General features: G+C 46.5%; 1 protein-coding gene across 1 annotated transcript in view; it reads right to left on the bottom strand.

The window, feature by feature from the left end:
* Dtnb (dystrobrevin beta) overlaps nucleotides 1–13,286 on the bottom strand; it is a 204,364-nt gene that overhangs the window by 20,440 nt on the left and 170,638 nt on the right. The window contains exon 16 of the mRNA XM_059248686.1: nucleotides 7,206–7,226. Coding sequence (XP_059104669.1) covers nucleotides 7,206–7,226 — 21 coding nt within the window. The remainder of the gene's footprint in view (nucleotides 1–7,205; nucleotides 7,227–13,286) is intronic.

Here is a 13,286-nt window from a genome sequence, read left to right as displayed (position 1 = left end):
TCCTTGTTCGAAAGCTAGGTCAGTGAGAAGGCAGGGGCTCAAACCTACCAATGGTACTTCACAATTCAATGAGGCCGGCTGAAATGCCACTTGTATGTATGAAGAAGAATTAGTATTATTCAGTAATACTCTGCTTGGGGCTAAAGAGATGGCTCAGTGGTTAAGAGTACATGCTGCTCTTCTAGAGGACCAGAGTTTGGTTCTCAGTACCTGTAGTTCCAGATCCAGTGGATATAACTCCTTCTTTTGGCCTCCATGGGCACCTGCACACACACACACACACACACACACACACACACACACACACACACACACGAAAACCAAGGCAAAAACACTAGATCTTTACATGCCTGTTGCATATAATGCGGTCATTACAGTCTGGGCCTGGCCACTAGCTAGACCTAGATTCCAGCTCTGCCATTTGCTAGCTGTGTGCAACTTAAGCCCCCTGTGTCTCAGAGTCTTCATCTGCAGAACGGGAATGACTGTATCTGTCTCCCAGGGCTGGTGAGGATGAGCATCAAGTACTACACACATCAGTCTTTGCCATTAGTTTAGGGTGCTGGGCGGTGATGGGGAGGGAGTGACATCTCTCCTTTTAGCAGGCTTGCAGTATTTTGAGAAGCCAGACAGTGAAGTGAGGGCCAGCGGATTTCCAAGTCACCAAAGAAACCAGTCACATAAACCAACCAGATCTCTGTACACCCTTCTTCGCGTACAGCCCTTTGCTCATCAAAGAACTATGGCGGTAGGTGCTACAGATGAAGAAAACGAGGTCTGTAATGTTTGTGCACTGGTACAGACACAAGTGAGGTTTTACCATCAAGGCCTTGTCAGTCTGAAGGGCTGTCCGCTCACATACGACTCACTAACATCCACTTTACCTTCCTTCACAGAGGTGAGGTGATTGATTGAAGGAGGGGCAGGATGATGATTGGGCAAGTATAAGAGGCAGAACACCAATGCACATAAAATAAAAATAAAGAAATCATGAAAAATTTTTTTTTTTTTATTTTTAGAGAGGTATCTGTAAGAGCTGGAGATGTAGCATGGCAATAGAGTGCTTTCTTAGCATGAGTGAGGTCCCAGGTCAAAACTCCAGGACCACAAAACAACAGAGGACTCTGTACTCTAATACGCGACAGAAAACCTTCTTGGTGGTTATTGGTAACCGCTGCCTTTTTGTCAAATCCAAGGGTTTCCTTGTCTTAGTTACTATCCCCTTGAAATTCTCTGGGCTTTTGAGAGAATCCACAGTCCTCCCCGACTTTCTTTCTTTCTTTTCTTCTTCTGTTTTGTCTCCTCTGCATTTCCCCTAAGACTTGTGTTGATGGTCTCAACACTGACTCTATGCTGAGGACTTCCAAATCTACCTAGCTAGCCCAGTTTTCCCACGGGAGATTTAGCTGCACAGCTCTACTATCTAGTAAGCCTTCCTACTTGACTGCTTGGTTAGCCACATAACCAAGACTATGACAACCAAGATCACACCTGACCTGGAATAATCGGTTTCCACTTGTTTGCTGGCAGGGACCTTCATTTTTCCAGATTCTGGGGTTCCAAACCTAGAAGCTGTGTTCACTACGCCTCTTCTTTGGATGCTCTGCTGAGATATAGATGGCAGGTAGCGTTCTGGAGACAGTGTATCCTGGACTAGAATTCAACGTTCTTTCAGTGGAGGGAGAATTTCTCCAGTCCTAGTGTGTGGACAGTTTCCTGGGGGACAGTTTTCATATCGTATACACATTATGGTCAGGAAAGGAAAAGACAGAAATACAGTACAGGATGAGACTCTCCTGGCTCGTCTTTCATGGAGTGATGGAAACATGGCTATGTTCCTCAGATCCAAGAATTATTTCTTCCTTTCTAATCACTCCGACTGAAAACTCCTTGCTGGCATTCAAGGGGCTCTATGAGAGTATAATTATAGTTCCTCTTTATACAAAATGAAACCAAAACCCAAACAAGGAACCACTGGGGCCCTATCGTGAGCTTAGTACAAGACTGATAAATAAGCACACTGGGTAGACTTCCACACGCTGTCTGCAGGCCACTAGATCCAGTCTGTGCGCATAGAGACTGGGGCTCACGGTAAAGGGTTGTGGGATTGTCTTGAAGTGCCGAACATCAATCCTTAATCATCAGAAGCTACATTTTCTGCAGTCTCAGGGTGGCAGGAGTGTATTTCAGGCTCAGGATGTCGATGACCCGGCTTGTATTTCTGTATTTAAGGCACTGTGTCAACCAAAGAGTGACTTTCCTACTAACCAGAAAATTAATTTCCTATCATTGAAACTGGAATTTGTGTTGGGTTTCCTTTTTTATCCTCTAACAGACTAAGTCCACGGCCTGTAATAGATGTGGTAAAGCACTTCTAAGTCGGGGACTAGACGGCAACTCCTTGCTGTGTTGGAAGTAGATTTGGGCTTCTGTTACATTGTGAGAGACAGAGGAGGAGCTGTATGAGAGGAGAATAGAAATGCCCAAGGAAACACAGTCTTCATGGAAAGCTGAACCGCTGGCCACGGGCAGCTTATTTCATTGAGCCTCGGGGATCTAGAACTGAAACTATGTGGCATACTGGGTCACTGAGGGAAATGCAGATCTGAGGTGTCTCCAAAGGGAACTGCACCTCTCAAGTCCTTCCAGCGTGATCTAGAGTAGCAGCTCCGGGGTCAAGTGTGCTGGGGATCATATTCACTGGGGCCATCTGGTCGTCAGTCTGCGGCTCTCTTTGCCTCGTAACACACAAACAAATCCTACAACCACCCCCCAATTGTCGGCATTGGCATTTTCCACTCAGCCATGATTAAATTATTTTCAAATGACCTAACTGACCTACGGCATGTTATACGCTATCAGTGTCACATGGCGATTTTATTTCATATAATCTGCTCTCTAGACAGAACGAATACAAGTATATCGTATCCATATATGAACTTGGCACTCCTATAATTTTAGAAGCACTGAAATTTGTCTTTCTGTCTTTTTCATTTTAATTAATTAATTTTGAGAAAGTCTCTCTATGCTGTCCTGGAACTCTCTCTGTAGACCAGGCTGGACTCCAACTCACAGAGATCTTCTGCTTCTGCCTCCTGAGTGCTGGGATTAAAGGCGTGTGCCACCACACAGGGCTGATTCCTTACTGTCAGGAGGATTTCTGAGTCAGACCTTAGTCTCCTGAGTGGATCTGCCTATTACTCGAGAGCGGTTGGAGGAGAATCACTGCTACAGGCATTGGAACTGGGTCTGCCCCTCACAATTAACACACCGATAAACTCATGCCGTCTTCTGGTTCACAGTGGCTTTCCCTTAGCAAATACTTATTGTCTGCTATGCAGCAGGCTGGTTTAGAGACCTAGAGAAACATCAGTGAAGAGAGCTGCCGAGGGAGGTCCTTTAATTACAGTCTCATGACGTTTCTGACATGATTAACCCTGAGTCGCCTGGCCCAGTCTAAAGAACTTTTTTTTTTTTTCAATTTATTTATTATGTATGCAGAGGGCACCAGATCGAACTATACATGGTTGTGAGCCACCATGTGGTTGCTGGGAATTGAACTCAGGACCTCTGGAAGAGTAGCCAGTGTTCTTAACCTCTGAGCCATCTCTCCAGCCCCTAAAGAACTTCTTAAACTACTGAGTCAACCGTCAGCTGAGCAGTGTGACGCGAGGCAGCCAGGCAGTTCTGCCCTTAATTCTGATCTTTGTATCTGGGGAAAGAGAAGGGCAGGAAGTGGAAGACAGAAGGATTGCTAGGGAAGGTTACTCACGGCACGGAAAATGTGGGTGAGACTGAAGACAGAGTCCTAGCCTCGATAACTGTGCTTATTTATTTATTCTTTTATTTCCAGTGCTTGGGATGGAACCCAAGGCCCCATCTATGTTAAGGATGGCTCTACCCACTGGGCTACACCTCTGACCCCTAGCATCAAAGCTTCTTTTTAACTTTCTTTTTATTTATTCTTTGTGTCTTTCACATCATGCACTTTGATCCCCTTCATTTCCTTTGTATCCACCCTCTGCCCTTGTAACCTCCCCTACCCAAATAAAATAAAATTTAAGAGAGATAGAGAGAGATAGAGAGAGAGAGAGAGAGAGGGAGGAAAAATCTTGTCATGGAAGCTGTAATGTGGCATAGTGAGTCACGCAGTCCTTTCACCCATATATCTTTATGTGCAAGTGTTCATCGCAAAGAGTCATTGGTCTGGCTTGAGGCCTCTGGCTTCTGCTACACTATTGATGCTGGGCCCTCATTGGGACTCCTCCTGGATATCCTGCGGTTGCCCTGTGTTGTGGAGATCCTGCAGCTTTGGGTCTGCAGGACCGGTCCCTTCACATGCTCCAGCAGATCACACGTGGGGTGGATGTTGGGGTGGGCCAACACATAACCCTGGTTCTGGGCCTGGGTAGTTGCAGGGTTGGTCAGCCCGCCAGCTCTTCCCTGCCCTCACCACCAGAGGGGGCTCTCCAGCACTGCCCTGGCTGGCTCACCCCTTGCAGAGATCAGCAAGGGGCGGGGCCAGTTCTCCTGTTTTCACATCCTCAGGGTTGGCTCTCCCACACCTACACCTTCAGGGCCAGCTCCAATGTGTTGCCCAGGTAATGCATAGGGGCCACTCTTCCCAAGTGCTGTAGTTGGTGAGGGGCAGAGACAGCTCTCCTGCTCTTATGACATCAAGGCCAGCTCTCCCACCTGCTACATGTGTGTGTGGGAGAGAGTATCTCTCCCCTGCCCACACCAACACATGACAGACAAGTAGTGAGAACAGCTCTCCCATGCTCATAGCTTTGAGGCTGACTCGCCCACACCTCTGTCAACAGGTTTGTCTCTACGGTGCTGCCCAGGCAAGATGCAGGACCTGTTGTCCTGAGTGCTGCAGCTTGTGGGGGGCAGAGCCAACTTCCCTGCTCTTAAGACCTCAAGGCCAGCTCTCCCACTTGCCTCAGGCATTGTGGGGGAGGGCATCTTTCCCTCACTCCCACCGCCACACCACGGATGAAGGAGGTGGTACCAGCTATGCCAATCTCACGCCCTCAGGGCTGTCTACAGGGTCAACTCTACTGTGCTGTCCAGGCAAGGTGCAGGGCCCGTTCTCCCGAGTGCTGCAGCTGGTGTCAGGTCCCCGACCTGCTGCAGGTGTCAAGGGGCGAGCGGAGGGGGTAGCATCGGAGTTTATAAAGTAGTAGTTCTATCCATCACTCTCAAGTCCTTGTAAAGTCAAATCGACTTTATCATACTGTGATATAACAAGTATGTATTTGGTCTTCTGCCCTAGGTTCACCCAAAGAGCTTCTAAAGGTCTTTTGGATCACCAGAATGATAAGAGTATCTTATGCTAAAGCAGCTTTCAGGATAGGAGCTGGCTGCTAGAAAGCCCACAGCATGATTCAGTGTTAGAACTTGTCGCCCTCTCCAGACCTCTGAGGAAGGGGAATCGAGACGAAGCTAATTACCAGTGGCCAGTAACTGAATCAATCATGCCTATGAAACAGAACCTCATCACCCAGGACAAAGGGGTTAGTGAACACACCCACATGCCAGGGGACAGCGTCCTCGGGGCATAGAAAGAACTCTGGCACTAGGGACCTTCTGGACCTTGCTGTATGTATCTCTTTATCTATCTGTTCATTTGTATATTTGTTTTTTTTTTTTTTTTTGATTTTTTTCGAGACAGGGTTTCTCTGTGTAGTTTTGGCGCCTGTCCTGGATCTCACTCTGTAGACCAGGCTGGCCTCGAACTCACAGAGATCTGCCTGGCTCTGCCTCCCGAGTGCTGGGATTAAAGGCGTGCGCCACCACCGTCCATCTCTCTGACTTCTAAACAAGCTGGAAACACACTTTCTGACCCTCTTCTGGTCAAGTGTGGCCGTGGGATTTGCTTTCTTTCATCAATGAAGGAGGACGGAAGTGATTACATTGTCACCTTCTAGCAACAATGTTTAAAACTGGGTTTGACTTTTCATCTTCCTGTTTTGCTCAGGTGAATGTACCTATCGAGGGACAAGTGCAAAAAAACTTTGTGTGACTCAGGAAACGGGAACCAAACCAGGCAAGAACCAAACCAGGCAAACTTAGGACACTCAAGTCCATGGGATTTCTGGGTGCTTAGCTGGGCCCAATGTTTTCTTCCCTCACTGACAGTCTCTCATCATTCTTCCTTGTTTCTGCCACTCACCACCAACGTTCTCCTACCCGGAAATACTCATATATAAATCTAACACATTAATAAATCCTTATTTCTGAAAAAGATGGAGAATTGTTACTCATTTTATGTGTATAGGTATTTTGCCTGCATGTATGTGAACCATGTTCAGGCAGTGACCTTGGCAGCCAGCAGAGGGCGTCAGATTCCCTGGGACTGGAGTGACAGTTGTGAGTCACTATGTGAGAGACAGGAACCAAACCTGAGTCCTCTGGAAGAGCAGCCAGGGCTCCTAACTACTGAGCCATCTCTCCAGCCTCAAAAGATGGGTCATTTTTAAATCAAATGTTTTATAGTCCTTTTTGGAATTAGTATTTCATATTTCTCTCTTGAATTTAGTTTATCCCAGGTTATTATCATGGACAGGCCCTCGATTTTGTGTGTGTGTAGGATAATAGCTATCAAGAAAAACAAAATCAAATATTAACTGTCCCAAACATCATTAATTAATTAACAACCATGCCAATAACTCAGAACACCCCGAGTCACTTGATTTCCCAGCCCTCAAAGGCTCAGAGCAGGAAATATCACTACTTTGGTCAGGAAGGCCGGTTGGAGCCAGGGCCTATTTGCAACCATAGGATATCCACAACCATCCAAGGAACACTTCCTTTCATGCATATTCATTTAGAACACATCATTTGGACCTGAGGTCACTCCCACCACCTGGAAAGCTGTTTCAAGCATTGAAGGTCACTCGGGACATAAAACCAGCAGAAAATAAAAGAACATGAAAACGCAGTGGTAGCCTGGCTGAGCATGCACATTTAAATGAGCACAAATTCAACAAGTAAGAACATGCTCCCTTAGGTAAGCACAGCCCAGGCGTAGGCCATGGCACACCACCATAGCGGGAAACTTCTGAGGGCTTCACACATAACCAGCTCCTCAGAGATCAGTGATGCAAGGATCGAAGGGGAAGGTATGAGACATGTACACAAGGAACAGAGGAACATGCAAAGGAAGGAGAGGCCAGAGGAGAATTCTGAAGTTCACTTACTGCCTGCTTTTGCTCTTCCTCCTAGAGGTGTTGACGATGGAAAGAGGCAGAGGAGAAAAAGAAAGAAATTAATGCCCATCACCACAGACATTGGGAAGAAATGACAGGAGAAACTGGGCAAACTGTGGCCACGCACAGGTCTGGAGAGCAATGGCCGGATTCACCAGAAGGCCAGTAGGATACGGTAGATGACGGTATTCGGTCCCAACCAGTTAATGAGTGCAATCATGACTTCCAAAGAATCTTAGGAACCACCGACTTCAACCTCCTGGAGGGCCTGGCCAGCCTAGAGTCTCAACTACTTAAGGGAAACTGAAGAGGAAGTTTAATTTCAACTTCAAATCCCAATTATCACTGTAGTTCACCATTTACAATGCTCGTATATGTTTAGGTCCATAGTTCTAGGGCAGCTGTACTTGGTGTGGAACGTGGACCACCAACATCAGGATTACCTGGGGTCATCTCAGAGGGGAATATTTTAGTCCACACCTGAGATTCATTGAGCCAAAGCTCTGATGGGGGTGGGGACACTCAAAATGTGTCCCAAGAGTCTTGGGTTCAATTTGAGAACCACTGTTTTAGCGTCCCGTCTAACAGTTCCTCCTGATCACAGGTGCTTGTCCTCTTTTCCAGTTTCGCTGAAGCTGCACCAGTCGGCTCGCTTTCAAGCTGCTTTGTTTCCTTCGGGGATGCACATACATGCCCATGTCCCCCACTGAATAGGAAACGGCTTCAAGACCCTGGAAGGCCTTTCAGAAAAAGGATTCTAAGGACTGGGGTGTAGCCTGGTTGGTAGAGTACCTGCCTAGCATGCATGAAGCTCTTGGTTTGATCTGTGCACTACATAAACCAGGTATGGAAGCTCATGACTGTAATTCTGGCACTAGGGAGATGGGGACAGAAGGATCAGGAGTTCAAGGCCATCTTTAATCACATAGTAAGTTAAAGGCCAGACTGGGATACATGAGACTATGTCACAATAAAACAAATAAAATAAAACATACCCCCCCATACACACACACACGCCAGGGGAAGGTAAGAAGGAATTTTAGAGCATTTGTAGTACATGCTTGTAAATCTAGCACTGGGAAGGCAGATGGAAGAGGAAGCCGCATTCTAGGACAGCCTGGGCTACATGACAAGGGCTTGTCTGAGGGAGGGAGAGAGGAATGGGATTCTCAATCTCAGTTCTTTATTAACTTCTCTTTTATAACCTTACAGTGAGGGCAGGTAGAGGAGGAGATGCTAACTATGGTCGACAGATGAACGCAGTACCGAGAACTGTAAAAAGCTGAAGGAAGTAAAGATAAACCTTTAGAGTTTCTCTTGCCTTGATCCTGAGCTCCTCAGTCACTGTCTGTCTGGTCTCTCTGCCTTTTCTTTCTGCACCCTTTTTTTTCATCATGGGTAACTGTGGTCAGGGAGCCTCCATGGCGCCCCAGTATATGAATCAATGTGTGGCTATGATGGCCCCACCACCGGTGCTGGGTCCATGGGTGCAGTGGTCCCCACCGTACATGGGTGGAGGGACACAGGCATGGATATGCTCCTGCTCTTGCAGGGTCTACAGGTCTGGACGTGAGGGCAGAGTGATTTGGTACTGCAAAGGAACTGCACAAAGGACAGGGGGAAACATGGAGAATATTTTTTACTCTTGCAAGGGAGAGACAGATATGGACTCGAAACTCAATGAGCACCAAGAAATCCCTGGAGGCCCAGTTCAGCTGGGGAGGGAAGGAGATTTTTATGCTGAAAGCCAGCTGCCTGCATTGGGACTTACCCCAGTAGGCAGACCGGGGACCCTGAGCACTGCCTGCCTGGGTCACCTGCGAAGTCAGAGGCTTCCCATCACATCTGCAGCATGGAGGGGCTAAGCTGCGGCTTGGAAGGATGCTTGTCTGATACAAGTGCATCTCCAGCTCTCAGTGGGCAAGGAAGAAGCCACAGGAGAGGTATTATGCAGTTAAAAAACTTCCGGCACTCCGTGCTGAAACAGAAACTGAGATGGGCTGGGCATGGTGGCGCACAACTTTGATCCCAGCACTGAGGAGACAGAGGCAGAAGGATCTCTGTGAGTTCAACGCCAGTCATGTTTATACAGTGAGAGCGGTCAGGAGGGTGGGGCAATCTTCACAGGCCGAAATCCTGGCTATACTAAGAACACTGCTAAGTATTACCATGTGCCTCAGGTTTGGTAACAAAGATACCACGGCTTCGGTTTAACACAACAGGGAAGCTGCTGTGTTGGCTCATGCCTGGGTTCCCAGCTCGTGGGTTCCCAGCTCGTGGGAGGCTTAGGCAGGAGGGCCGTCTCAAGATCAGTCTTGACACAAAGTATGGACATTTCAGAAATAATGTTTTAAAACCACACCATGCTCACTCTGCTGTGTAGGCTGCCCCAAGACATTATTATTATTATTATTATTATTATTATTATTATTATTATTATTAAGACTTATCCGGGAAACATGGGCCAGGCTGGGATGAGCTGATGGATAGGGCAGTGTTCTCAGGACTGAGGAGGTCTCCTAGTAGAAAGAGGGTAGATTCTGTGTAACACCTAGGCTGGTGTTACACAAACTCACAAGAGTTAGTCACATAAAGCCTTTAGGGCTCTGTCAGCACAGTAAAAAGGTCAGCTATAAGGTCTGAGAGCATTCTGTATCAGTCCACTAGAATCAGTCAGCATGGACTGATGACAAGAGATAGAACTAACCTGATTTAAAGGGTGTCATGATATCTTAATGATGAGGCACAAATCTAGAAGAGTTTATGTTCCCTAAAAATACGTGAATCTATCTCTTCTATATGGTGGAAGAGTAATAACATAGTTATTGCAATCATCTCCAAAGACACTGACTGTCTAACCCAAGCATAGTGGTTGATGCCTATAATCCCAGAACTCTAAGATGCTGAGGCAGAAGGATCATGAGTTCAAGGCCAGCCTAGAGCTACAAGTAAGTTCTACAGCAGTCTGTATTTTTTGTTTGTTTGTTTGTTTTCATTTTTTCCAGACAGGGTTTCTCTGTGTAGCTTTTGGAGCCTATCTTGGAACTCGCTCTGTTGACCAGGCTGGCCTCGAACTCACAGAGATCCACCTGCCTCTGCCTCCCAAGCGCTGGGATTAAAGGTGTGCACCACTACTGTTGGGCGGTAGTCTGTATTAAAAACCAACACAAACGCAATATTAGAAAATTTAAATGAAGTAAAAACATTGGAAGCAAGAGTTAAAAACAGAAAAGTTGACATATACTTACAGATTAAATAAGCAGTTTGAAACAGAGGTTAGTTACATATTGATGCATCAAGAAAAAATATAAAGAAAACGTATAGAACGTTGGTACCTGAGTGTCAATGACATTATATCATTAAAAGAAAAAAACAAAGGAGAAGGTTGTTGACACCGATTGATGACAAGGACTGGGTCTAGTCATTATTCATCAACTACTTAACGTGACATTTAGAAACTTGAAAAACATATAGACTCATAATAATAATTAATAGTAATTATTACTACTATTTTGAGACAGGGTCTCACTATGTAGGCCAGGTTGGCCTTGAACTCCTAGAGATTCCCAGCCTCCTCCTCCCAAGTCCTGGGATTAACAGCGTGTACCACCCACCCGGCCTATGATTTATTTTTTTATTTATGTGTATGTGTGTGCACCTGCTTGTCTATATGTGCATCATCTGCATACAGGTGCCCTCAGAGGGCCAGAGAGGGCACAGTGGTGCACAATAATCCCAGCACGTGAGAGGTCTGAGGCAGGCAGATCTCCGAGTTCCAGGCCAGTTAAGGTACATAGTAAGACTGTCTCCAAAACACTGGAGCAAAGCAAACTAAAAATCACAGCTGGGCACTTTCCCATCCATGTGTGGCTAACATTTGGAGGTTGACACAGGAACGGGAGGGGCATGCTCATACCATTTCCTGGCCTACAAGTGTGCCAACTCCATAAGGCGGAGCTTTCAACACCTCTCAAGGCGAGAGCTGTCACACGAGACAACTGTTTATGTACACAGCTGCTGTCGTGAGTTGGGGATGGGGCCACTGAGCTGAGTACCTGACGACTCCAGGGAACTTGACCGATCAAGTTTCTGGTTAAGGTTTTCTTGAAATTAGACTCACTTGCACATGAAATACGTCTGAGAGGAAATCTGTAACAGGGTCTATGCAGACACACGTCTGTCCATGTAAAATAAACCAAATACCAGGATGAAGCAAGGGGAAAAAAAAAACCAAAAACCTCAGCTCCAGACTGAAAGAAGTAATTGCTTGAGGAAGTAAAACATCAGTTTCCAACACAAACAGAACATTTCTGCCAGTCGCCAGGACCCACTTTATTATTATTAAGGGGCTGGCTTAGAACGTAGACACTGAGGAGACGTCTCAGCTACTGCCTTCTTGAGTTCCCACTCTTAGGTCGACTCTTGTCACCTCAGGCCTGGTGATCACACAAGTCTCCTAACATCATGTAGTGTCTTGCTCTTCTAGCCTGCCAAGTATTGTCTCAACCCTGCTTTTTAAAATTGTTAATAACTCCTCTTTGTCACAGATTCAGTCTGCTCTCTACAGCGGGCTATGGCTGCTGTGGCAGACTGTACTATGTGGTGGGGGCGCAGCCTTGACGGGTAGGACCTTAAACAGCACAGGCAACCACCCTCGAATCTCTGCCACACAATCCACTGAGTCTCCAGCGCTGACACACCGTGCAGGTGAGGACATTTAAGGCCACCATCGCCTTTCTCTGATGTAGAGTAAGGGGCTGTAATGTGCTTTCCAGCAAACGCTGAAAAAGCCGAAATGTGGATTTATTCACTTCTCCTATACACTAAACCTAGAGTGGATATTCTGATTTTTTTCCCCCCAATATAGCAAAGAATCAGGATGAGTAAACTGGATTACATGGTGTTTACCTTTAGGACCACCTGACTGGGTTCAAGGCTAGGCACAGAAATTACAGTATGTCCAAGCCTGTCCTGAGAGTACTGAGAAGAGCCTGGTTCTAGAACCAGAAGACCAAGGACAGAAGATCTGCTCTCACCAACAGGGAAAGACACCATCCTGACCACAGAGGAACTGGAGGGAACCAGAAGGCAAAGAAAACAAGTGTGTTCTCTCTTGGTGAGGGGTGTTGTTGATCCACACTGGGGCTCCCCTGGGTTTGGCCCCCCAGACTCCAGGACTTAGGTCGACCCACCACCCATTCCTTACAACCCACCTCCTGGATTCGGATGACACAGTCAGTACCCCAGGTCCTCAGGCCTCAGTCACACTGGATCACACCACTGCTTTTCCTGTGTCTCCCTAGTAGATGCCTCTGCCTCCATGATGGAGCAAGCTACTTTCCATGATAAATCCCCTTCTATAGCTGTAACTATCCTCCTGGTGCTGCTTCTCTGTAAACATCCTGATACAGTTTGCTGCTGTACTTCTTATTAAAAAGAGGACAATTGATGTTCGCCAAATATTTAGATAGGCTATCTGAAAACTTGTCATAAAAGAAACTAAGGAGTTAAGAAATAGTTTTCATTTATACATAGTTAATATCTGATTGACAAACGTCCTTATTTGCAATCATTTTATTTCTGTGTGTATTCTTCGCATTTATGTATTTGCACCCCTGTGTGCCTGGTGCTCGTGGAAGCCAGAAGACGGTGTTGGATCCTCTGGAACTGGAGTTTCAAATAGTTGTGAGCTGCATGTGGGTTCTGGGCATAGAATGTGAGTCTTCTGGAAGAGCAGTCAGTGCTCTTAACCATGGAGCCAAAGCAATTACTTAAGAACATTATTCTTTCTAAAACTATTATTTTATTTATTTACGCGCGCGCGCATTTGGAAGTCAAGGCACTTTGCAGGAGTCAGTTCTCTCCTTCCACCCTGTGGGTCCTGGGGTTTGAACTCAGATGGTCAGGCTTGGCAGCAAGCACCTTTACCGCTAAGGCATCTTGGAGGCTCTATGCTAATATCAATGACTGATACCCGATCAGGCTCCACTTATGCGAGTTTACCTGAAAACTGTTTCTCGGCCCCATGGTCAAGCCGCGGTCCCATGTTGTTTGGTGAGAGATGCGGTGGGC

This window comes from Peromyscus eremicus, chromosome 22 (assembly GCF_949786415.1).
Source record: "Peromyscus eremicus chromosome 22, PerEre_H2_v1, whole genome shotgun sequence".
NCBI lineage: Eukaryota > Metazoa > Chordata > Mammalia > Rodentia > Cricetidae > Peromyscus > Peromyscus eremicus.
Note: the sequence above shows the minus strand (reverse complement) of the source record. Positions and strands in the feature narration are given on the sequence as shown.